Here is a 26500-nt window from a genome sequence, read left to right on the forward strand (position 1 = left end):
TCGCGGAGCTACGCGAAGTGGGCGAGAAACTACGTCCACCTCCGCACTCCGCATAGCCCCACTCCGCAAAACCACTGGCCGCCAGCCCCGCCACCCGCCTCCCTCCCGCCCTCCCTAAATACTTTCAAATAAAGGAATGAAATAATTTAAAAAGCACTTACCTTGCCGCCGCTGCCCGCCGCATCCCCGGGGCTCGCTATCTTCCGTCTTCTTTAGTAATGCGCATGCGCGGGCGGCCGCGCATGCGCATTTTCTCGTGAAAATGCGCTTGCGCGGCCGCCCGCGCATGCGCATTACTGAAGAAGACGGAAGAGTCTGAGTCAGTATCTAAAATAGAGTAAGTAAGAGACTTACGAATCAGAATAGCGACCCCATTTCGCTTACCATCCCCAGGAGCAAAATGTACCTCTCCCACCCAACTTCTCCTAAGCTTAACAGATTATGCTTCAGTTAAATGAGTCTCTTGTAAAAAGGCAAAATCTACATTCAATTTAGCGAGGTGAGACAGGATTCGTTGAGAATTAAGATCTTTAACGTTCCATGAAACAATACGCACTGACATTAAAAAAACAGAAAAGAAGGGAAAACATTACGATAAGAACGAACCTCAGAAGCATGAAAAATACATGAAGATGAAAGGAGAAGAAGCAAAGAAGTTGATAAAATAGAAAATAGATGAACAAAGAGAGATTGAAAACGGAAGAGAAAAAGCGACACCTCGAAAAAGAGAACAAGAAGAAAGGGTAAAAGAGAAGAAGAAAAAATGCAAATCACAGATAAAAGGACATGAAGAGAGAAAGGACAAAAGAGTTGATGAAAGCAAGGAAAATAAGACACCTTTGAACAAAGTAGAAATAGGAAAAAAAGCAGGATTGAGGGTAAAAAGGAAATAGCAAACAACAAGGGAAGGAAGGAGAACATACTTACGAAGGGTGGAACCAGGGGAGGACAGTCAGGAAGGAGAACAACGAGAAAAAGTGAGGGGGGTAGCGTCAACTGGATGAGGCAAAACCACCAGTGCGAACGGACCACCAGACCGGGGGACAGCATACAATGAATTGTGGACTCTGTGAAGAAAAAAAAGAAAAAAAAAAGACATGAGGAGAGGAAAACAGCAAGAGAGGAAACAACGAGAACATGGTACCAAACAGAGATGACAAACGTATGAACAAGTTATATAAATATAAGGGAACAAAAAAAAACAAGGAAGGTCATATAGGAAGAAGAGAAATTAGCATATCAAACCAGAACAAAGTCAACCCAAACAGTGCAGATCAATTAAAGAACAACAACTCAGTAAAGTCATGGAGGGAAAGCAGATGAGGAGCTGGAAAGGTCCATTTCCGATGTTTGACAGGAATTTAGGAAGCTCCGAAGGCGAACAGGATCATCATAAGTCGTCGTCTTGTTGTTATGAGTGACTCTGAAAACACAAGGATGAAAAAGGCCGTATCTGGCTCCAATGGAACGAAGTTCTGGTCTCATATCCAAGAAAGCTTTACGTCGGCTGGCTGTAGCTCTGGCGTAATCTTGCGCGAAGAAGAGGGTGGATCCTGACCAAGTGAGGGGAGGAGAAGCCAGGGCTGCCGAGAGGACTTTAAGAAGATCAGTATATTCCAGGAAATACATTATGACGCCTCTTGGTCTCGAAGAGGTGGAAGCAGATGAGGAGATGCGACCAAGCCTGTACGCTCGCTGGATGTTAGGCACAGTGCTTTCAGGTAAGTGGAGGAGCTTAGGTAGGAAAGATTTGAAGAAAGCAATGGGGTCGCTCCCTTCACAATTCTCTGCTAGGCCGTAAATGCGAAGGTTGTTGCGTCTATTACGGTTCTCAAGCTCCTCGACCTGCTTCTGAAGAGAAGAGATCTGCGACTGCATGTGCGTAACCTTGGAGGATGTCTCCTGAAGAGAGGAAACACTGCGCTCCACCGTCATCACTCTTACATCCATCTGTGACCAATTATCCGGTAGGACCTGTAACTTGGAGTTGGTTTCCTCCATTAAAAGGTCGAAGAGCACGTATCTCCTACAACAACAGCTCCATAGATACAGCTGAGGAAGAGCCCGTCGGTGATGGAGGATCCTTTTTGAGGCGTTTTGTTGTATTCTTACCTGAGGATGGAACAGGATGTTCAGCGTTAGTCTGCGACATTTGGTCAGCAGACGCTTGAGAGGCTTCCAGATGGGCCAACGCAGAAAATACTTTTGAATTTTTAATAAAGATACGTCGTGAAGTCTTGGAAGCACGACCAGTTGCACCCCTATCCATAAGGTGAGGGTCACCTCCAGAGAGAGAAAAAAAGGAAAACTAGTACCTGGAATGCTCCGTTCTTGTGAGAATCAGTACTTGGGCGGAAAGCAACACAATCAGCAGGAGCGCACAGGACGGAAGCCAAAATGTCCAAAGAAATCCGCTTCAGAGCTAGCCAACGATTATCAAGAAGTCACACAGGATCATAAAGCAATGTCCAAACAGTCAAGCCCTGGAGCCCTCATGCAAGGAGGCAAAACGCAAAGTGTCCGTTAAGATGAGGAGTGACAAATTGGCGCACTATAGGAAAGGAAGTATCCAGTAGAGGAGAAGAAAAGTCACAGTATCATAATAAGTGAAGCCATCCTGAGGTGAGTGCACAGCCGAGAAAAGGCCCATGTAGTATGAAGAACTGTAGGTATGAAGAAAATCCAGAAGTCAAAGATAAATTGACTGTGTCAAAGAGGCGGCATAAATTGCTTCTACAGGTGACACTAGTGAGGAGAATGCCAGGTGAAGGTAAAATGGCAGCTGAAATGGTGACAGCTGTGGGTGACACTCGCAAAAGCTGGAAAACGGAAGCTAGTGGCAGCAACAGCTGAAACAATGAGATATTAGCTCACCATGAGCAGTCCAAGAGAGCCGGGACATCACAGGAGGCCAGCAGGACCAGGAAAGAGCAGCGAGCTGGATGCGCGTTCCGAGCGCAAAATGGCGGTCGCGGCCGTCATGAAGCCGCGGCCGCTGGATGACACATCAGAAAAGCGGTGAAAATCACCGAAAAATGCCTGGGCTCAGTGCCGCAACACCCCTCTAACACCCCTCTCATATTCCGGTGATACATTCATCGCATGAAGGACGCCGGCGAAAGGTGAAAGCTGGCAAATCCCCCGGTCGGCACGGAGCGCTCACGTCGGAGCTGCCATCCACACCGGGCGCTAAGCCACGCCCCCATGACCATAGTATACTTAACTGGTCACTACATTGCGCTGACCAATCTGAAATTGTGTTATTAGATTTTGGTTCTGAGTTGGAATGGTTGGATGGAGAAAAAGGTGGAGAGATGCACTGGGATGGGCTGTGTTACTATCATCTCAGTATTGAGTGCCAGTGTTAATGTAAAGAAGCATCATCTTGTATTTGGGACCACAATGATGGACTAGGTTAAAGTTCTTTGATTGAGAGATCTGCAGTTATTCCATGTCTGTAAATTTGGTGATGGCTATTTCAGTGGCTCCTGCATGGAGATGGGCACGTCTGTAGAAGATATGCCTTATGCAAGTGAACAAGGGATAATTTACAGTTGGTTTCTCACCCATGAGTATCATAGTATTACTATTAGTGTGGGTCAGAAATGTTATGAATGTATTGCCATAACTGTATAATACCCAGGTGAACCACAGGCCAGCTCTGTCTTCCTTTCCTGAATATATAAATTAGTTTGCTGATTGGGTTCTTTCTCGCCTGTGGGTTGTGTGGTGAAGATGGAACTTGAAGGTGATATTGCCTGTCTGGCTTGTATTCCGGGGATGTGGGATGATGTAGTTATCTTAGAAACAGCTATGCTTTCAACTGTCTTCTGAAGTGCATATGGTCCTGGATGCTTTAAATCTTGTAGCGAGTTCCAGAGCTTGGTGGCTTGTAATGATAAAGCAGTGTCTACAATGGATTTCGGATGGTAATATGAAATGATTATCTGTCGTGCAAGGCTGCAGAGCAGTGTGGTTTTGGTTGTATTACTTGAATTTAACTTGTGGGTATAGTGGTTCTTTCTTTTTGGAGTATGTGTGGGCCATGCAGATTGCTTTGAAAATTGCTCTTCTGGCTTTAGGTAGCCCTTGGAATGCTTGAAGGGCTTGAGTTATGCAACCTCTTGTATGAATATGGAAAATAAGCCTCATGGCAGCATGTTTTCTAAGGTGTATTTTGAGTATGATGAATGTTGGTGCACAATGATATAAACAGTTGGCATAGTCAAGCGTGGGGTTTATGGGTGTGAGGATGGCTTTGCAGTTTCTGTTGGTATCCAAGGTATGGGAAGACAAGACACAGTATTTTCATTTTTTAGAAGGCACTCTTTGTGAGTTCCCCCACTTCTAAAATGGGGCAGAGAACCACAGGAGAATCACTGTTTTATGGTGCTCCACTCGGTCAAACCGGAAATAAGGACTTAACTCCTGAATTCTCCAGGTGCTAGATAAAATGTTATATTAATCACATCTAACATAAAGAGTGCCTTAGATCCCATCATAATAGATAACCATCTTAAGTCTGTACGTCCAGCTGCTCAGTTTGATGTTATTATGGGAGGGCAGAATTGTACACCAATATGCAGATCCCAAACAGATCTAATTCAGACTGACAATCTCAATAGACTTCAAAACCTCTAGAAGTCTCCTAGAAAGATAAAAGACCTGGAAGACCCGGATGAGTTAATGCAATATGAACACCAACCCTTTGACAACTGAATTCCTCCTCCTCTACAGGAAGGCTCTCCAACATCGGTACAAAAATGGTTAGAGGCACTGAATTAGCGAGACATATTTTCTACTCTGTGCCGGTGTTAAATCACAGGGCTTCACAAATTTTAAAAAACTCACTATGCCTCAGCGCATCCCAAAAATAATAAAGACTATCTCCTTTAAACTTTTCATCCCTAATAACCTGAAGCCCACAATACAAGAACAACGCTTTAGAGCACTGGTTTAGGCTCTGGCACACTCTAAGATCGAAGGAGTGTAAGTTCCATTCGCCACATCAAGAACAACATATTTTTTTTACCCTATTTTCCTATCCCATAGACTAAAATAACACATTTATCCAATTCTTCTCTATGGGGTATTTTGTGTGTTCTTTATAACTTTAAATCCACATTTCTGATCACTTTCACGTTATATATATATATTTTTTTTCCATATAACGTCTATTTTTTCAGTTAATTTGAATGTTGTCTTTCTTTGTTCACTATGTTGTTGCTTGGGCATTTGTTGCACATATGCCACATGGATTGTCTCTCAAGAGCATTGCTGTTTGTGCTAGGCCTAACAGGGATGAGGTATGGATTCCTCGTGCAAAGCAATGTACTTTTGCTGTTCATATTGCTTATAACCTCACAGAAGTCAATCAAGTGCCTCAGATGCACACCTGCAAATTGGAGTATTATTTTGGACATTTAGTCGAACTATTGATGCAGAATTACACTGCACTATTGTGATTTTTGGTAATTTAGCCTTCATGTTTCCTTGACGAAGAGTTTAACTTCTGGTAGTTATCTATGGTTTACAAATTGCTCATTATTAGAGTCAGTTACAAACGTTTTACTCGTGGATTGTTCACTTACAGCCAGATTCATGAAGGTAAAATCGGCTCGCAAAGGGCCAGATTCTGCGAATCTGGCCCTTTGCAAGCACTTTTATTGCATTTGGGATTCATCATCCCAAATGCAATATTCGCAAAATCTGAAATCGCGAAATTGCGAAGAATTGCATTTAAGGAATCTCTATTTGAGATTCCTTAAATGCAATTCATGAACCATTTTAGAATTGCGAATTCGCAATTTTTGGCCGCTATTTACCGCGAAGTCTGACTTCCTGGTAAATAGTGAAAACTTAGAAAAAATGCACTTTAGTGAATTTTTGGAATTTTCTGTTAGGCGCCTTGATGCCTTCGGGTTTTAGTTGCACAATACAAGTTACATTTCATTCATTCATTCATTCATTTTTCTAATTTGGATGTTACACACACACATGTCCTTTGGACATGTGTGTCCGCAACACCAGTGTAAATCACCATTTCAGGGGTGCTACAACACACTGGCACCGTTGAAATCGCTTCCTTATTTGCGATTCGCTAATTGCGAATCGCAAATAAGGATTGACTCCCCATTCATTCCTATGGGCCTTTGGCCCATTATTCCTTATTTGCGATTACCAATTAGCGAATCGCAAATAAGGAAGATGTAGAAATCGCTATAAATTTTGTGATTTCTACATGCATCCCGTTTTGCGAGTCTTTAATAGCAATTCCTTAATAATCGCTATTAAGAGCTCGCAAAAGAGGAGCATGATGAATCTGGGGGAATGGTCCCAATGATTTTAATTACATTTTCAATTATAGCATGTACATGGATATTATCATTCCAAAGCCGAAAGCAAAAACGATTCAAACTCTTCCCCATTCCCAATGCCTCTCTGTCCCATTCCTCCCGCTCACCTTTCAGGCAGACACACTTGGTATCAAGAGGCCATCTATTTTTGTCCAGTAGAACTTTGAGTCATAAGGGTATGTCATTAGGCATTGGGGGTGGTACCATGCACCTACCCTTATCCGTAAACATTTTATTACATAAGATACTCAGGATTCAGGAAGTCCTTCAAGATGCAATGACCTACAATTTTTTGGTTCCTGCTTTTAATTAAACAATTGATTTGTTGATAGAGGTTATTAGGAGCAAATTATTTCGATTTTGCCTACATATATTACAATTTTACTATTCACATTATTTGTGTATCATATCTCGATGGCTTATGAGGGTTTCTCCGTTGTCTGAAAATTTTAACCTGTAGAATGACGTGCTTTGGGTAAATATGATCCTGAAGGACTCAGGCTCACTGAAGCACTCGTGCACAGAAAGGAAAAGGATCCAGGAAAATACTGCTTAACCAGGGTTATCGAATGTAGACACAGAGATGCCACATGCCAAAGCATACATGCCACATTTTCATTTTTTTAACACAATAGTCTTTTGGTTATACTATTCGATTTGCATACAGCAACCGATACTAAATTTACAAATATGAAAACAAAAATACAAAGTATGAAGCTGACATGTCCCATGACTTTAAAATCCACTGCTTTGTCTAACAATACTGTACCTAGATGGGTAGGAACACGCGTGGGCACCCTCCACTAAGATTCTACTAGAATTCATATATCACAGCCCGGAGTTCTCATACTGGTCATCTCCCTAACCTGGATCATGCCAAATGCCTTCTGCTTCTTCATCCCCTCCCACCGGATCAAGTGTCCACACTCACAGTTTGCCAACGGCTTCCAAACTTTGTTGAAATTGTTGAGGCACCCCAGTTATTTATAGACCAACTATTCTGTCTTCATGCACCAATCCATACTATAAGACCACAGCTCCAATTTTGCCACAGATGTACCTCCCCAGAACCAGACAATGTCCCTCCTGGCCACCATCAAGGAAACGTTCCAAAAAGAGGTGCATAGTTAGATAAAGTCTGCTCCCACATGTGCCCAGCACCACCAATCAAGGGATAAGCTCCAGATTTTTCTCAATAACCCTATCAATTTTTCGTCATGCTCCTGCCCAATAACTCTGAGCCCTCAGGCAATACTGAAGGGTGTGCAATAATGATCCCATGTGAAAACAGTCTCTCAGGTAGCGATTGGTATCTGGTCTTCCCATTTTATATCTGATTCTGGTGTAGTATGCCCAATGAAGCATGTTTAACTGAACTAATCAAAAACAAGCTCTGATAGCAACCTCCCTCCAGTATCTGCAGACCTCCCGCCAATCATCTTCTTCTATCCTCCTCAAGTCTTGTTCCCATCTGTCCCTTAACACCATCAGCGGGGTCTGACTGTTGAAAAACGTCCAAGAAATCTGGGAGACTGCATGTTTGTGTAGGGGCATTCCCATTACTTAACCTCCAATGGTGATTCCTCTGCCAGCTCATTCAAGGTGTTGCAGTTAGAAAGTTTGTGTTTTACCTGCAAATAGCAATATCGTTGACTGTCCATCGCTGTTAAATAGGGTCAGCTATGAGCCATTCATTACTGTATAGTAGCCTGACATATGCTCTCAGTTCCATAGTCTTTCTATCGACTCAGATGAATGTTTCCTGTTGTGTGGCATATGCCCGCTCATTAGTCATCAAATGTTGAGTCACCCAGTAAAATGATTCTAAAATTGGTAGGACAATGCCACCATCATAGGATTTCTCATCAGTGTGGCCAGTGCTATGCTTAGGCTTCCTGTCTCACATCAAAGAATAGGTCAACTCATGCACTGTATCCAAAACCCATTCCAGGACCTTAAAAGGTGTAATTTGCATCATGTATAACAATTTGGACAAAGTAATTATTTTATAAAGGCGTGCTCTACCCAGTAATGGCCGGGGGAGTTGTCGCTAGAGCCTCATACCCAATTTATACTCCTCTAGTGTGCCCAAATTGTGATTATAAAACACTGGTTGGTCACTAGTTACGTAGGTATCTAGATAGATAAACCTCTTTTTTCCTATTTCAAGAGCAGTCTCAATTGTCCGGTGGCACTGAGTCTGCAGGGGAAAACCCTACCGATTTGTGCCAATTGATGAGGGCCTCAAAAATATGTCAAATATTTTTAGGATTTCTAGAATCCTTGAAAGTGATGTTTCAGGTCCACCAGGAACATCAAAATATTAGCTGCAGAAAGGGAGATCATATCCTCCCACTTCGAATCCCATCATAGGCCACGAATCATCTCAGCTTACCCAATTTTCGAATGGCTCCACAGCAAGTGCAAACAACAGAGGTAATGGGGGCAGCCCTGCCTCATGTTCCTGACCAGCCCAAATTTCCCTAAGAGAGTCCCATTAACCCTCACTCTTGCTTTGGGGGTTGTGTATAAAAGTGTGATCTGGGTCAAAAAGAAGGTTGGAACCCCACCTTTGCACGTATTGCCATTGATTGGGGCCATTTGAGAGAAAGGAATGCCCTTTTGGCATTGAGTGCCAATAACAGTACTGGTTCTCTTAGTTTATCACACAGAGCCAAATAAACAAACAGGCATCAAATATTATGCCTTGTCAACCTATGGGGCATAGATTCCAACTGATCAGAAGCAATTAACTTGCTAATAACCTAAAAGACGGAATTTGTAAATAACTTTGGCAAAATCTTAGTCTCATTGTTTAGAAGAGAGATCGGTCTATAGGAAGCACAATTCTTCTGCAACTTTCCTTTTTTATGAATGAGAACAGTGGTTGCAGTTCTAAGGTCACTTGTCAAACCTCAACAAACATATTATTTAGCCACTCTGATACCTTCCCTCAATACACTTAACAACTCCAGAGGCAAACCTTTGGGACCTGGATTGCTTCAGGGCCTCTGCTATTTCCACTTCTGCCATATCTCCCTCCAAAACCGTCCTGTTTTCACTGGAGAGCACCGGAACATCTCTCATAAACCCTGCAAACTCACCACATGCATCTTAAATATTCAGGTATATAGTTTACCCATGAAACCTGCATTGTCCCCTGCTACCTCTGCCATCTCTGCTGCTCTGCCCTCCTCCTTGTTACAGAATCTATTGACCCACTACTGGCCTTCCCTCCATGTCAACCAAGCCTACAGCTTGCCAGCTTTGTTCCCCACCTCATATAGCCTGTCTTATTTTGCCCACAGTGTGTCCGCTCTTCCCTTTCCATCTGTTATTACCTGTGACATTTGCGATAAGATGGCTCCGGGTCCAGATTTCAGCCCGTGACTCCACTGTCCCATCGTTTTCCTTAAAGAACAGAAAGTACAGTTTGGTCACCTCAATGATATGCTTCCTGGTGTTCCAATACACCAACTCACAGTAGTCAAATCTACATTGCAGTCATTGTCTGAAAAATTGTGTTTCCTATCTAGTTCCCCCTGTCAAGTTTTTTGTGCCTTTGTATCTTCCTCTCTGTCTCTGTAGCACCAGGAGATAATCCAGTCGGGACATGGCGCACATAGCGTTCAACACATAGAAGTATTGTCTGAACCCAGGGTGAGCAACCCTCCATAGGTCCACTAGACCTAGTGCCCCCACAAAAGTCTGCTTACGCATATCCTCCCTAATCTGTTGATTCAACCACACAACTCTATCGATATCCCCAGCAACATCACTTCAAATCACCCCTTAAATTCAGGGTGGCCTCTAGGGTCGGTAAAATACATTCCCCCATCTTGTCTAACCTGGTCGACTTTAGACCTCGGGGTAGATACCAGGATGCCACCACCACTTTTTCTCCATTCCAGTGACCACTAATCACTGTATAGCATTCCTCTGGGTCAGCCCACGTCTTATCATATGAACGGTGTTAGCAAATGTTTGGAATGCAAATAAATTGCATAGCTATGGCAACGCCAACTATCTTACAAATGTATCTTCTAAAATATACGGTAAATGTCAGTAAAGATTAATTTACTTTTTAGTACTAATTTATTTTATTTTTATTTTCAGGGCAAACTGTAATGGACACAACCACAATTGATGCTACTGTTACTACTGGTAAGAATTGATTTAATTTGTCTTAGTTTTCCTGAACCTTCCACATGCATACATTTGCATTATGTGACATAATAAAAATTCACATTCTCCGAGGTACAGGTATTTTGTTTTTGCCAAGTAGGCTCAGGGGCTTTCTAGTGCTCACCTGATTCAGGAAGATAATCTGTGATCGAAATTTACATTAACTAAAACTATTGTATCAGATGGAAAATAATTAAGTCACGTTAGGATATTCACAACAGAGACAATGAACTTGGAACTCAGGTTATATATAATAGGAACATCATATGTTAGAATCCTCAATCATAAGATTCAAAACATACCCCCTCTCAATTCTATGGTTGGGTATATATTCTCTAATGCCCTACTAATGCCAATTCACTGTTTGTGACTACTAATGGGAAATTCCAGTGTGTGTTCAACTCGACATGCCCTATGATGTCTGCCCTATTGGAACAATACATCCAGCCACACAAGAAAACGTCAAACAAAAATGAAAAAATGTGTAGCGGAGAGGAAGGCACCTCACGGGCGAACACCCTCGGGGAACTTGGCAGATGTTACCAATACTTTGCCCCTTTCTCATCATTGGTTGCCATTCCTTTTCCAAAAACAAAATAGTGTCACAACACAAAACAAATTGTGAAACAAATAATGAGAGACAAAAGGTGCTGAACACGGAGCTCAGAGCATAGCTACCTAACGTGACAAACAATACAGAGTGACAATAAAATCAACAGTCACCCCAACCATACTACTTTATTATTGAATAAGGTATGCACTGTTGAATTAAAGAGGCTGGTAGCTTACTGCCGCATACCACTACCTGTAGCCAACATGTTTCACTGCCCCATAAATTTTATGGCAGATTCATCAGGGTTAGCACTCTGCCACTGCACCAGCGTTGGACATCTTTTAATCAGGAAACCTTAGCCAGCCATGTCCACTCGTACCAGCTGGTCAGGCACCTCTCCACCCTACTGTAGATTGTAGTATCAATCGTACAGATTTCGTAACGGGACCTTACATCATCCCAGTCACAAACAGTGAATTGGCATTAGTAGGGCATTAGAGAATATATACCCAACCATGGAATTGAGAGGGGATATGTTTTGAATCTTATGATTGAGGATTCTAACATATGATATTGTCATGCTTGTTAGATGATTGCTAACTAAAGTCCCGGGTACAGGGGTTTCTTGTATTTGTATTGTATTGAGTGGAGGGCTTCCCCTGTGGTACCCGTTGTTTCCCTCTGAGCTCCTCTTGTTATTGTATATATAATAGGAGACAAGCAGTGAGTGATATGCTAAATAAATTACAAAATAAACCCAGTTACCTTTGATCGAAATTATGAGTCGGCTTTTGATGTAGAACATTGATTCATGTCCTTTTCTATGATTTTCAGATAACTTTTGTAGAAATTAGTGTTTTATTAGAGAACATTTTTTAACATTTTATTTACCAAAAGTCATATACCGTTGAACAAAAAGAGTCATAATTTTTAATCCATTACTTATCATTCACATGAATACTCTATCTTGTATGCTTGGGTAGCCACAATAACGGAACTACTCTTTACCTGTAAACACAGAAAAAATATTTAACTTATCAATGCTCTTTTGTGTTGACAACCAGCAAACTTTTATCAGATCTTTATAACTCGATCTAAAAAGAACACATACCTGTTTTTCATGTTGAGGTAGTTTTGTAAGAGTTCAGAAAACCTTAACCTCAATCTGGTTTTATTGAAATTAAAATATAATGGTGCATTTTGCCTGTTGACTCATGTTGTAATATTATACTATCTTAACTTATGTCATGTTGTTATATTATTCATCTTGATCATGTTATATTTTAATACTATGTTATGCTGACATACACCATTTTGCGTATTTTGCCTTGATGTTGTAATATTGCACTATGTTGATTTATGACATGCTTGGGCGTATGCTCATGCTAGCTTGTATAATGTTATGTAATTTTATAAAATCTTGCTATCTTGACTATTGCTATGATGCAATACTACACTATATTGAGGTATCCTATAATGTGTTATTTGTTTACATCAAAATCAACCAGTGCTGCAATTCTTTCTGCACCCAAGACAGCATTTATATTATTTCTTAAGGTATGTCATCTTAAAAAACTTCAGAAAAGTTAAGAAATCAAAACATAAGACCAGTGTAATATAGTTATTAATATTGATATGTTTGGTGTGCTCAAAAATACATTGTTGAATATTTATATCCTTGCAAAACAAATATTTCACCCTCTAATGGGGTGAACCCTGTGGAAACTTGGCTCTTCTGTGGCTTTATTGTCATCTCCATGCCATCTATACACCCCCTGTAGCTCGAATTAGGCAAGCTAATGAAATAGTGAAACTAAGTAATCTATCACAAGTACACTGGCCAAATAAAGTATGTAATGCGGTTGCAAAACAAAAGTTTACCACCTAGATTCATGTTCAAATCCCGCATTTGACTACAGTTGGATACCTTGTCTAGCATGAGTGTACTCAATGGTGCCTTACCTCTTGATCAACCTATGTTTTTGTTTGTATGATTTAGGTGTACTGAAACCTCAAAATAAGATTGAATCAACCTCAGCTCCCTGACGCTTCCACAATTCTTTTCACTCTTATATTGCTGATCAGAAGTCTGTGGTAAATGTCAGTTGTTCTCATACAGTTATCAGTTAACTTTTTCATGGATTCATTGTATAGGTAGGTTTGACCATCACTATGACCTGACGGCCCTGTGGCAGAGGACCGACAATTCCAAGGTTTCCAACATCACAGTAAACTGGGGCTCAACCATCTAAAACACTGAAGTTCCCCTCCTCTAAAGGGGGCAGGAGAGCCATGAGTTTGGTGGCATGGAAGCACCACAAATGTATGGAAGTGCTGCAGCTCCACCAAACTCAAAATTCTAAATAATCCCCTTTGGTTATAAAACTAGGTGATAGGTCACCAAGGAACACTCTTGCTTTGAGGCAGCTAACTTCATTGTATGTGTCATCTATAAAGTTATCATAAAAATTAAATGTGGTTTTGAGAAAATGTATCAACTATAACCTAATCACCAAAACACTATAACTTTTGAAATCTAAGAGTGGCCACCTGTAAGTGGTTATCTTACCCCGAAAGAAGTGAACCAGGTTATTTATCCACATAAGCAGCAGCACAACATTTAATTTGAAAGCCTCCTCCGATACAGACATCCAATACTTTGTACACTGCCTGTACCTCATCCAGACCTAGATGTCATCACCTTCTTGAGACTCAACCATACTATGACAGAATTCCTACCATTCTGCAATAACAGCAGCACATCTGGTCTGAAAGTGGCTGAACAATAAGAAACCTGGACAGATTTGTACCCTAACTTTCACCCAGTGGTAAGTCAGCGTAAACCTCCCTAGACACCGACCTCCCCATTAAGGAACACATTGCGAAGAAGACCAAGATAGATGGTACCAGCTCTGTCTACTGAAGAAAGCAAAACCATTAACCCAGAGAGCGCCTTCAGAGTAGCCACTCAAGCCTTCATACTCTTGTAACTGGATGGTGGCTGCTGCCTGCTGCAAAGCCTCCCAGTCTCCACACCGGCCCCTGTTAAGGGCACACTACATGTCACAGTAAGCCTCAATAAAAGGCATGAAGAATTATGATCCCATTACCCCCACCCTGCTCTACCCCAACTGCCATCTCTTGCCAGCCCTCACCATATTCAAAATAAGTTTCATCAGCTACAAAGCCTTCAGTGGTAATGCCCTTGTCTATCTAGCTGACAAACTCACTACCTCCACTGGCCCTCAACACACCCTCAGCTAGAACACCATCAGACTGGAGTCAAAGAAGTGCAAAAATTAAAAACAAATGTATCTGGCCAGAATCCTTAACATCATCCCTGTATCCATCAGAACTGCTTTGACTGCCTCTTTAGGAGAGAGTATCTTTATGTTTGTATTTTACAATTATGCAGACTCCGCCTCTTAAATTGAGCGGTAAGAGACAGTAAGTCAGTGCTTAATTGGAGCCCGTGGTTTCCGGTGTTCCACACCAGCACTTATTGTGACAGCCTGCCACATGGTGGCACTGTTTGTCTTATTTTTTGAAGGGCACAACAGCTGTTGTTTAATAATTAAATATAAATACAATCATGAATATCTGCCACTTAGACGGCATGCATTAGTCATTTGAATTAATATTTAAAGTCTGAATTGTAACACTTGTATGAGTGTGATGACTAATAGTGATAGTGCTATCACTGGCAGCGCTAGTGGGAGCAATTGGTGCAAGCTGCAGTGGCCTGTTGACAAGGGCCCTGGCACTTCTTTCTTTACAAATTAAGTACCGCGGTGAGTCCATATTTTGTAGTAACTTCTCACTTTGAAATGGTGAATAGCTAAAAGTAGTAAAGTTACTAAAAAGTGTAAGAGTAAAGTTACGCGTGTAGATTTACTCATGTGTTAATTTACCTTTTTGAATGGGCGCCTATTATTTTAAATTACCTCAATCATTTCAGGATAGCTAAACCTGTAGAAATAGGTCCTGCCGAAAAGGTTCACTGGCCCAAGGAGTGCCTCAGAATAAAATCTAAAATATTTTGGCACAGATTGATTATAACACATTTTGCCATGCTCTTTCGAAAAGCAGGAGTGAGCAGGACAGAGCCATATCTACTAACATATGATGCTGCTGCTCTCTTCCCCAGCACTGGTGCATAAACAGGCTGTGTAGTGCCAAACACCTACATTTTAGCACTGTAGTGAAGAGGTGTTTACATGATGTCTAATGTAGGTTTTTACTTGAAGGGTATGCTTTCTGTAAAAAGTACTACGCTTAGCCTAACTTCAAACCTTTTCACGCATTGGTTGTGCGGCGTACATTGCAACATAAGTCAAATGTGTGAAAAGTTAGGATAAATAAAAACATTTCTTCTTGTTCATGCTAGCCTCACGGGGGCATTAGTTTTTAATGCAAAGCCATGACTACCAATTACAAGATAGGGCTTTAAGTAAAAAAACACAATGCGTGGTAGCATGTGGACTCAATGTACGACCCATGGGATGCCCTTTAGATGTACAGTAACACAAAGAGGTTCAAGGCACTATTTTTGTTTCTTTTAGGGCTACTTCCCCGCAAAAAAAGTTTTTACGCTGGAAAGAAAATCATTTTTCAAGACGTTGCACTAATTTGCTGATTTTAAGTGACATAATACCACCACAAAGGAGTGTTTAATCTGACTCAGTATCTTACTTTACAGATATTAGGCCCAGACATCCAAATATCTAATCCTAAAGCAAAAAACATACCACCCTATTGTAGCTCTTTGTACAAGGACCCACTGTGCACCTTACAGTGCCAAACTGGATTATTTAATGGGTTGGTGGAGATTCCTAGCAAAAGCAGGATGAGGCAACCACATTTAAAACGCAGAGAAAGCATGTAGAACCCCTGAAAGTTGGTGGAAGACCAAGACAATTGTCAAAAACAGATGCAAAAAGCATGAGGGGTTACAAAGTCCACAAAATGCCACTGAGTGGCACAATGTGAGAGAACATTTCAATACATATTATGAAATGACCGAACCATACTGCATAAGAGCAATCATCATGTTATAGCTCACAACTCGACTGGGATCTTTGTAATACTGATCAATGTAAAAATTGAAAAATCTGTATCTTTATCTGATACAACTCCAAAGTCTCACCCTTTATACCCATCGCTGTGGTATAAGTCCACCTGGCAGTGGCAACGTGTAGACCCTTGACACTGCCCACCGTACACTGAGCAGAAGGAAACTTTTCAATTTGGCAAACTCAAGCATCCCCACCCCATTATTGAAGTATATAGATGTATTTGCTCTATATTTCAAAGAAATGGTGAATGCCTTCCTTCTCAATGCTCGCTGCTAAAGACAAAGTGGAGGTGCTAAACTCTCTTCCAAGAAAAATCTTACAGCTGAACCAGAGGACCTTGCAATTTATTGATCAAGCTTCAATGTTCCCTTTCCAAACATGATCGAGAAACAGGAGGTAACATGACAACATCAGAATCTTTGCGGAGGCACAACACCCTCCATAACTGCGAATGTGGCGTTTTGATAGCTATCAATAAAACATTCTTCTCAGCACTGCACTCAAACCAACTGACGGTATTAATGTTCCTCAACTTGTTAGCAGCATTCAACAAAGTAGATCCTGACATATTTTTGGACTCCTTCAAACATTGGGTGTGTGTGTGAGAAACTGAGCCTCAAACCTTGTTTAGACTCTTCTCTCTAAACTCAACAGACAGGTCATTAGCATCTCTGTCACATCTTTAGTTTGAAAAATATCCTCTGACGTCTCACAAGCCAAATGTTCTATTTATTGCTAGCAAAACACTGGTCACAATTTGTGTCCAGTATTTTTGTGAACAATAATTTTCCATATTATGTCAAAACTGATATTCTGATTCGGAGTGGGTGCATTAGTATTCATGAGGTAGGTCGCAAATTGTAACTCATTCCAATTGGAGACCACCACAAGGATGGTGATATGCTAGGGTCAAGAGGCCACCATGTCTGTGATGGCCTTGAAAGAAAGTAAACTTTATTAAATGCTGGCCTTTTCCTGAAAGGGAATGGGACTGGCAGTGGCGTAACGAAACATGAGGGGGCCCCCCTGCAAACTACATGGAGGGGGCCCCCCTTCCCATCCTCCATGCCAGTCTAGAGCTCTGAGGCCAGCGACCCGCCATACTGCAGCGGAAGCGGGGCGATTGTTACGCCACTGTCACCAATGCAGCCGTTATAAGTAACACTGGATGGTGGAGTTAAAGGTTGGGCTTAGTCTGCCAGCAGGCTGTCATAGGGGGTGGTCCATCCCTTACAGGGCCCCTGCCATCAGTAGGCCCGGGAAGTTTGCCCAATTTTAGGTGGGTTTCCTGATGCAGACTCCTGTCATGATATACAACACCGGGCCCACTTATCGTTCAGTTTTGACAAAAGTGCATCCACTGCTCCTTCTCGTTTCCGTTTAAAAACATTAGACAATGCGACAATGCAGTATTTCAAAAGCAGATGTAACTACAAAGAGCACATTTTGATAATACATTTTTATTTTTATTAGACAATAGCAATCTTGAGAGGCATTGCATAGGTTCATACACACTTTGACCCCAATTCCATCACAGTCTCTCTCTCACTCTCTGTCAGTCAGTATCTCTCTTTCAGTCAGTCAGTCTATCTCTCTGTCATTCAGTCTCTCTTAGTCAGTCACTCTCAGTCAGTCAGTCTCTCTCTCTGTCTCTCTCTGTCAGTCAGTCAGTCAGTCCCTCTCTGTCAGTCAGTCTCTCTCTGTGTCAGTCAGTCTATTACTCTCTGTCATTCAGTCTCTCTCAGTCAGTCAGTCAGTCTCTCGCTCTCTCTGTCTGTCAGTCAGTCTCTCTCTGTCAGTCTCTCTCAGTCAGTCTCTCTCAGTCAGTCTCTCTCAGTCAGTCTCTCTTAGTCAGTCTCTCTCTCTGTCAGTCCGTCTCTCTCTCTCTGTCAGTCTCAGTCTCTCTCTCTGTCAGTCAGTCTCTCTCTTAGTCAGTCTCTCTCAATCAGTCTCTCTCAGTCTGTCAGTTTTTCTCTTAGTCAGTCTCTCTCTCTGTCAGTCAGTCTCTCTGTCAGTCAGTCAGTCTCTCTCTGTCAGTCAGTCTCTCTCTGTGAGTCTCTCTCTCTCAGTCAGTCTCTGTCAGTCAGTCTCTCTCTCTCTGTTAGTCAGTCTCTCTTTCTCTGTCAGTCTCTCAGTCTCTTTCTCTCTCTGTCAGTCTTTGTCAGTCAGTCTATCTCTTTCAGTCAGTCAATCTCTCTCTGTCAGCCAGTCTCTCTCTCCCAGTCAGCCTCTCTCTCTCCCAGTCAGTCAGTCAGTCTCTCTCAGTCAGTCATTCTCTCTTTACCCCAGTCAGTCAGTCTCTCTCTCTCTCTCTCTATCTCAGTCAGTCTCTCTCTCAGTCAGTCTCTCTCCAAGTCAGTCTCTCTCCAAGTCAGTCTCTCTCTGTCAGTCTCTCTCAGTCAGTCTCTCTCAGTCAGTCAGTCTCTCTCACAGTCAATCAGTCTATCTCTCTGTCAGTCAGTCTCTGCCTCTCTCTCTCAGTCTCTCTTTCTCAGTCAGTTTCTCTCTACCTTAGTCAGTCTCTGTCAGTCAGTCAGTCTCACTCTCAACCAGTCTCTCTCTCTCTGTCAGTCAGTCACTCTCTCTCTCAGTCAGTTTCTCAGTCAGTCAGTCTCTCGGTCAGTCAGTATTCAGTCTGAGTCAGTCAGTCTCTACTCTCTCTCCATTCTCTCTCTCAACTCTGTCCACTCTATCTCTGCTGTCTCTCTCTCCACTTTCTCTCTCCACTGTCTCCCTCCACTGTCTCCCTCCACTGTCTCCTTCCACTGTCTCCCTCCACCCTCTCTCTCCACCCTCTCCCCCTTCTCTCTATACTTTCTCTCCACTCTCTCTCTCTCCACTCTCTCTCTCCACTCTCTCTCTCCACTCTCTCTCCACTCTCTCTCTCTCCACTCTCTCTCCACTCTCTCTCTCTCTCCACTCTCTCTCTCTCCACTCACTCTCTCTCCACTCACTCTCTCTCTGCTGTCTCCCTCAACTGTCTCTCTCTCCACTGTCTCTCTCTCCACTGTCTCTCTACTCTCCACTCTCTCTCCACTCTCCACTCTCTCTCCACTCTCCACTCTCTCGCCACTCTCTCTCTCTCTCCACTCTCTCTCTCTCTCTCTCTCCACACTCTCTCTCTCTCCACACTCTCTCTCTCTCCACACTATCTCTCTCTCCACTCTCTCTCTCTCTCCACTCTCTCTCTCTCTCCACTCTCCACTCTATCTCTCTCCACTCGGTCTCTCCCCTCTCTCTCTCCACTCTCTCTCCCCACTCGCTCTCTCCACTCGCTCTCTCCACTCGCTCTCTCCACTCGCTCTCTCCACTGTCTCTCTCTTCACTGTCTCTCTCTTCACTGTCTCTCTCTCTCTCCACTCTCTCTCTCCACTCTCTCCAGTGTCTCTCCATGCTCTCTCCACTCTCTCTCCACTATCTTTCTCTCCACTGTCTATCTCCACTCTCTCTCCACTGTCTACTCTCTCTCCACTGTCTCTCTCCACTCTCTCTCTCTCTAGCTACTCTCTCTCTCTCCACTGTTTCTCTCCACTGTTTCTCTCCACTCTCTCTCTCTCCACTCTCTCCCACTCTCCCTTACAAAGTAGTGTGCGTTCCATGGTTGTCTGCAGAAATGTTTCCAGGGGTGGCACATTTTTAACTTCATCACCATCCCCCTTGCACCCTTCTCTCCTCTGCCTTGCACCCTTCTTGCCCTCCTTCTTGCACCTTTCTCCCCTCTGCCTTGCACCCTTCTCCCCGCCGCCTTGCACCCCTCTCCCCTCTGCCTTGCACCCTTCTCCCCTCTGCCTTGCACCCTTCTCCCCTCTGCCTTGCACCCTTCTCCCCTCTGCCTTGCACCCTACTCCCCTCTGCCTTGCACCCTATTCCACCCCCGCCTTGCACCCTTCTCTACCTTTGACCCTTCTCCTCTCTGCCTTGCACCCCTTCCCCCCTCCGCCTTGCACCCATCTCTACCTTGCACCCTTCTCCTCTCTTCTTTCCACCATTCTCCTCTCTGCCTTGCACCCTTCTCCCCTCTGCCTTGCACCCTTCTCCCCTCTGCCTTGCACCCTTCTCCCCCTCCACCTTGCACCCTTCTCCCCCTCCGCCTTGCACCCTTCTCTACCTTGCATCCTTTTCCTCTCTGCCTTGCACCCTTCTCCCCATCTGCCTTGCACCCTTCTCCCCTCTGCCTTGCACCCTTCTCCCCTTTGCCTTGCACCCTTCTCCCCTTTGCCTTGCACCCTTCTCCCCTTTGCCTTTCACCCTTCTCCCCTTTGCCTTTCACCCTTCTCCTCTCTGCCTTGCACCCTTCTCCTCTCTGCCTTGCACCCTTCTCCCCTCTGCCTTGCACCCTTCTCCCCCTCCGCCTTGCACCCTTCTCTACCTTACACCCTTCTCCTCTCTTCCTTGCACCCTTCTCCCCTCTGCCTTGCACCCTTCTCCCCTCTGCCTTGCACCCTTCTCCCCCTCCACCTTGCACCCTTCTCCCCCTCCGCCTTGCACCCTTCTCTACCTTGCACCCTTATCCTCCCTTCCTTGCACCCTTATCCCCTCTGCCTTGCACCCTTCTCCCCTCTGCCTTGCACCCCTCTCCCCTCCGCCTTGCACCCTTCTCCCCTCTGCCTTGCACCCTTCTCCCCTCCGCCTTGCACCATTCTCCTCTCTGCCTTGCATCCTTCTCCCCCTCTGCCTTGCACCCTTTTCCCCTCTGCCTTGCACCCTTCTCGGCCCCCCTCCTTCCCTCCTGCGGATGCCCATGGTGTGTTCTAACAAGAGGGCTTACCTGAGGGCACCATTTTGCTGCCTCATCCCTTCTCATGTGAGCTTTGCCCTGGAGAATGCTCTCTCTAGGGGCCCCCACTCCCACCCTTGTCAGGGTCCCGAGCACTGCTCTGTGCTGTCTCTTGCTCTTGCTCTCTGAGGCCCCCACCCCATCCTTGTCCCTGTCTCTTCTCTTCTCTTGTGGGGTGGGCCCCCCACCCTCTCTTCTCTTCTATTGTGGGGTGGGCCCCCACCCCATCCTTGTCCCTGTCTCTTCTGTTCTCTTGTGGGTGGGCCCCCCACCCCATCCTTGTCCCTGTCTCTTCTCGGATGGGGGCCTGTCCCTGTCTCTTCTCTTCTCTTCTCTTGTGGGGTGGGGCCCCCACCCCATCCTTGTCCCTGTCTCTTCTCTTCTCTTGTGGGGTGGGCCCCCCACCCCATCCTTGTCTGTCTCTTCTCGGATGGGGGCCTGTCCCTGTCTCTTCTCTTCTCTTGTGGAGTGGGCCCCCCACCCCATCCTTGTCCCTGTCTCTTCTCTTCTCTTGTGGGGTGGGGCCCCCTTGTCCCTGTCTCTTCTCTTCTCCTGTGGGGTGGGCCCCCCACCCCATCCTTGTCCCTGTCTCTTCTCTTTTCTTGTGGGGTGGGCTATGTTTATCGGAGAGAGTGGGGGCCGGGCTCTGTGCTGCCTCAGAGGAGCAGTGGAGACTGCTGTCTCTGGGGCCCCAGTCCTCTTTCCGGGACTGCCTCTGGCTCTGACTGAAGAGAAACAATGTATATTGATACTTTGTTTCTCTTCAGTCAGAGGGAGGGGGCGAAGGGCTCCGAGCAGGCTGCACCTGCTTCAGACGCAGAGGGAGAGAGGCTTGCTTCAGCGCAGACCTCTCTCACAGCTCTCAGAAGAGCTGAGGGGGCGAGGCCCCCTGGGGGCCCCTTCATTAACTGTAGAGAGTGAGGCCCCCCCACTGCAGGGGCGTGTTACGCCCCTGGGGACTGGGTTTAAAAAGAAAGGTTTACCTTTTTTGTATGTTTAAAAGTTGACAGTAATTTCATGGACCACTGCTTACTCTCCAAACACTTTTTGTTAAATCCACAAATGGTGAGGGGCCCCCAAAGGACTCTTTCCCTCTTGCAAACAGGTTATCACCCCAACTTGGAGGTTAGTAACATGTCAATGTTTTTGTGACCTGAATACAGTAGCAAAACATTGATACATAGTTGCTGATTTTGAGTTTGGTAGGAACACCTACAACAACACCCCTTCCAGATACTGCATTGACATGCATTCATAATCCAATTTAGAAGGCGTAAACGCTTTTCTGACTCCTAAAATGGGATTAGCACCTAGCAAAAAGCATTTTAACAGCCTGAAAAGATGAATTCAAGCATTTGCAACTGTTAAAATGCTTTGTACATTTGGACCTGCATTATTTCAATTCCTCCTCACTATCTCTATATGCAGGAAGTGGCAGAAGTGATATCTTAGCATGGTAGTATGGGGCATATTACCAAGCAATAGCGATAATTATCGCTATTGCTTGGTTAGCGGGGAAAAAAAAAAGCCGAGGATTTTTACCGCTGAGATACCTTGATATTATCAAGGTTTATCTCAAAAGCGGTAAAAATCCTGGGAAATGCATGAATATCGCTGAAACATCAGCGATATTCATGCATTATCGTGACAATGCTCTTAGCCATGTTATCCACCTTCCATTGGATAACATGGCTAAGAACTGCTTTCCAGTAAAAGAATTGGCTTGGTAGTTTGGTCTGCCCTGTTCCCATGATGCACTGGGCCAGGGACAGACTAATTTGCATGTAGCCAGGTTCTGAGCTGGCATGGTGCAGTGAGCTAAAAAACGGTGATGGATCAAGCCCTGATCTGTTGACTGGGTACGAGTGTTCTGCTTAATTCAGATGCTCTGTCCATCACCACCCCCTTTTTCTGAATCATAAGAACTGCTTTGACAGGCGTTAGCTTTTGGAGATATTCGCTCTTAGCGCAAATATTTCCAAAAGTTGTTAATAGGAGTTAGAGATGTTAGCGACTGTTTTCAGTCGCTAACATCTTGGCACGCTCACTTTGCATGTCATTAGCGATAATTATCGCTGACATGCAAAGTGGGCCCCTAAATGCCCGCTATCGCCTACAAGCTGTCGCTAACTGGTGTTAGCGACAGCTTGGTAATAGGGCGATAAAATTATCGCCGCATTAGCGGGAAAAAGTCCCGCTAATGCAGCGATAATGCCCTTGGTAATATGCCCCTATATTTGATATGTGGGACACACCAACATCGCTTGTTTCGGCCTGGACTCCAGGGGCCACAAACCCATGTGGCAGAGTGGCCGCCCGCCTGCAGATCAGCGCGCCAAGCAGGCCATTAAAGCAGAGGCCTCACCTGCACAGTGTGGGACTCACCGGGGGCACTCCCAGGAGCGTGCCTGGGTGAAGACTAGGCCAATAGCAGGCACATCTGTGCTCGGAGGAGGCGGGGCTGGGCCACCCACCTGTGATCTTCAGTTCTGTGCCTCCCATTCAGTAAGTTCTTTTGCAGTCATTTTCACTTCTCTGCACTTCTTCAACAATGTTGCACTTTTTCTGTTTCGTGTATAATCAATTCATAATAGGAAATAGGAAAGCTACTACAGCATGGGAAAACCACAGGCAGGCACCATAGTATCACACTTACCAAATGCTTTGGGCTTCCTTGAGATGGAGATTGGCTCTGTGGAAGAGCAGCTGTGTGCTGCTACCAAGTCTGTTTCTGATAAGGAGAGTGGGACAGAGCCTAGTGATCTGCCAGGACCCAGCGGCAGAGCCATAGTTAAGCAAATCCTGTGCAGACTTAGCTTTGAAGCACACAGCAATTCAGCCCGTGATTTCCTACAGTGATATATTTTTATAGACCTGTCAACAACCCTCCTTGGACACCACAAAACAGCATCAATTGGGTGTGAATAGATTTTTTCAGCTAACACAGCTAGATCAACTGGATTGACTTAGAAAGAAGCACGTCGACCTCAAGGCACATATGGATATAGGCGTGGGATGTGACATACCCATCCATCTTGAGAGGGTGCCCAGTCCTACTATTCCAACTGTTATTAGGAACTCTTGCAGCAAAGGAGGTGAAGGAATAGGATTTGCAACATGGCATGTAGAAGGCCTGGGTACAAAAGTGGTAAACCCGGACTGGTTGGAATCTATCAAACCAAATGCACTTCTGTGCTTTCAAGAGTCATGGCTTCTACAACCTCTGTTTATTGATGGTCATGTGACCTATCACACTCCTGCGATCCCTGGCTCTAAGGGGACGCAAAAAGGAGGACTGGTGACAACGGTGGCATTACATTTTCCAGGCCAAATTATGTGGACCAATCTGACCTCATCATTTTGATGTTTAAAATTCTGCCATAGTGTAAGCCCTGCAAGAGGATATTGAGCAAAGTTTGAGCAAACACAAGGAGGTTGTGTGGATTGGGTACTTTAATGCCAAACACTGCCAAATGTCTCCAGAGATGTATTGTGGTTTGTTGGACACTAAAGAAAAGGGAGCCCATAAACCATTTTAGTCATAACCACTATGAAGATTAGTTGAATCTGTATAACAAGGTATAATTTAGTGTTTTTGACTCATCAAATAGAAGCACATTTTTTACTCACACCTTTGTTGGGCATGGTCATCCAAGCGTAATTGATTTTATTCTACTGTCTTTTAGCTTAAGGCCTTGGGTGAAAGAGGATTTGGTCTTGGATTCCCCATTGATTGACCACCAAATTGTTAATGTCTCCATAAAAAATAATTACTTTGAAAAACAGCAAGTGATGGCCTTTACAGGACCGCTGATTTAATCATCTAATACAGGCATTATTATGGGCTGGGTGAGAGTAGACAAAGATTTGGGCATCTCAAATGTTATAGCGGCAACATGTTGTGACTTTACCAAGTGCCTGGAGGTGAACAAGGAGTGGGGCTTAAGATAATCAGCAGATTTGATATGTGGGACCACTTGATAAACACCCATCATAATAGTTGTTGCTGGCACTTAAAGCTGTGCCAAGGATCCATAGTTGATTAGCCTGTGTAGGAAGAGGTATACGGCTGCTACAGTCTCCCAGAAAAGAACATATGGGGAGGAAGCCTACCATGATCTGGTTAAAGCCTGTGAGGCCAGAAATAGTAAGCTTTTCTGGCAAACAGTCAATTGGAATTACTTGGAGACGGCCAATAACACTAGGATTGATACAGTGATTTACCCAGAGACTAGGGTAAAACATTTCTACCAACTATACTCGGACTCTGCCTCCACTATTGGTAATGTTCTAAATATGAGCCAAACTCTTCCACTTGCATCTTTAACTGCCCCTCTGCAGCCCCTCTGCACCCTTGAGATTGAAGTATCTGGTATGGTAGAAGCTATAATTAAATGCCCCACTGCAAAAGCCCCATGCCTGGATGGGATACCAGCAAATCTTTTCAAGGCAAATCTTCCCCTCAGGTCTCCACTGCTGACAAATGTTCTCAAGGCTGCCTTCGTTACTGGCCCACCCAAGACCTTCTCTCACGCGACAATTGTCCCATCTTCAAAAAAGAATCTAAGGTGGACCCAAAGTGCTATTGCCCAATTTCTTTAATAAATTTGACTGCTAAAATGATGGCTGGAGTCTGCTGAAGCTCATATAAACCTGAGCAAGGGAAAAAATGTGCTCTTGGGTCTCCAGTTTGGGTTTCATGCTGGCCTTGGGACTGTTGAACAATGCTTCAATCTTTACCTACTAATTAATACATATAGCATAGCAGAGGTAGGTAAAATGTATGCAGCTTTTCATGGATCTGAGCTCAGCTATTCGACTCCATCAATATGTCAAAACGCTGGGCATTTATGATGGTGGTGGAGGTTGAGCCCAGTATCATAAGCCGTTGAAGAGAACTCAGTAACAGACAATTTTAAACTCAACCCGGGTGTCCGCAAGTGATACATATTGGCCCCCTTCCTCTTCTCTTTATTGTTTAATGGCCTGGAAAAAATCTACAGAAATTTTGAGTTGATTACCCTATGGTTTATGCTGATTTTTTAGATCAGTTCTATGTGTTTGAGTAGCTTAGATTTAATGATCAATCGATCCAAAACACATATAATGATTTTTTTATCTCGAACGAGGGATAATACGCTGTTCTTTTTAATGGCGCCAAAATCAGAAAGGTCTCGTTGTATCCATATTTGGGAATATTACTTGATGATAGAATGTTGTGGGACTCTTTGAAAGCAGCCAGGCAGCTACATTAGCTAGAAGTATTATAGGTGAGTGCCCCCATGAAGTTAACTAAAGAGATTATCCCATATAACAATAATCGTAGACTGAAATGGGATAAGGCAAACTTGAAGGAGGACCAACTAGGGACCATTAAATCCCTTGTGGTGGGCCTGCATTTGGATCTGGAGGTTTGGGATCGGGAAAACGGGAGTAGCCTGAATCCTCCCATTACCCTTGATACAGTCTATAAAGCCACAATAGAGCAAGTAAGTCACCATTTTCTCTCTAAAGGGAAAAGTTGCAGAATGGACAACACACCCCCCATTTCAAG

At 44.1% G+C, this 26500-nt stretch overlaps 1 protein-coding gene across 4 annotated transcripts in view; it reads left to right on the forward strand.

Moving 5' to 3' along the window:
• Window positions 1–26500, forward strand: part of PTPRC (protein tyrosine phosphatase receptor type C) — a 644370-nt gene that overhangs the window by 213082 nt on the left and 404788 nt on the right. For all 4 annotated transcript variants that reach the window (XM_086957682.1, XM_086957664.1, XM_086957674.1 and 1 more), the window contains exon 3: window positions 10473–10520. In XM_086957682.1, coding sequence (XP_086813808.1) covers window positions 10473–10520 — 48 coding nt within the window. The remainder of the gene's footprint in view (window positions 1–10472; window positions 10521–26500) is intronic.

This window comes from Lissotriton vulgaris, chromosome 1_1, assembly GCF_964263255.1.
Source record: "Lissotriton vulgaris chromosome 1_1, aLisVul1.2, whole genome shotgun sequence".
Lineage (NCBI taxonomy): Eukaryota > Metazoa > Chordata > Amphibia > Caudata > Salamandridae > Lissotriton > Lissotriton vulgaris.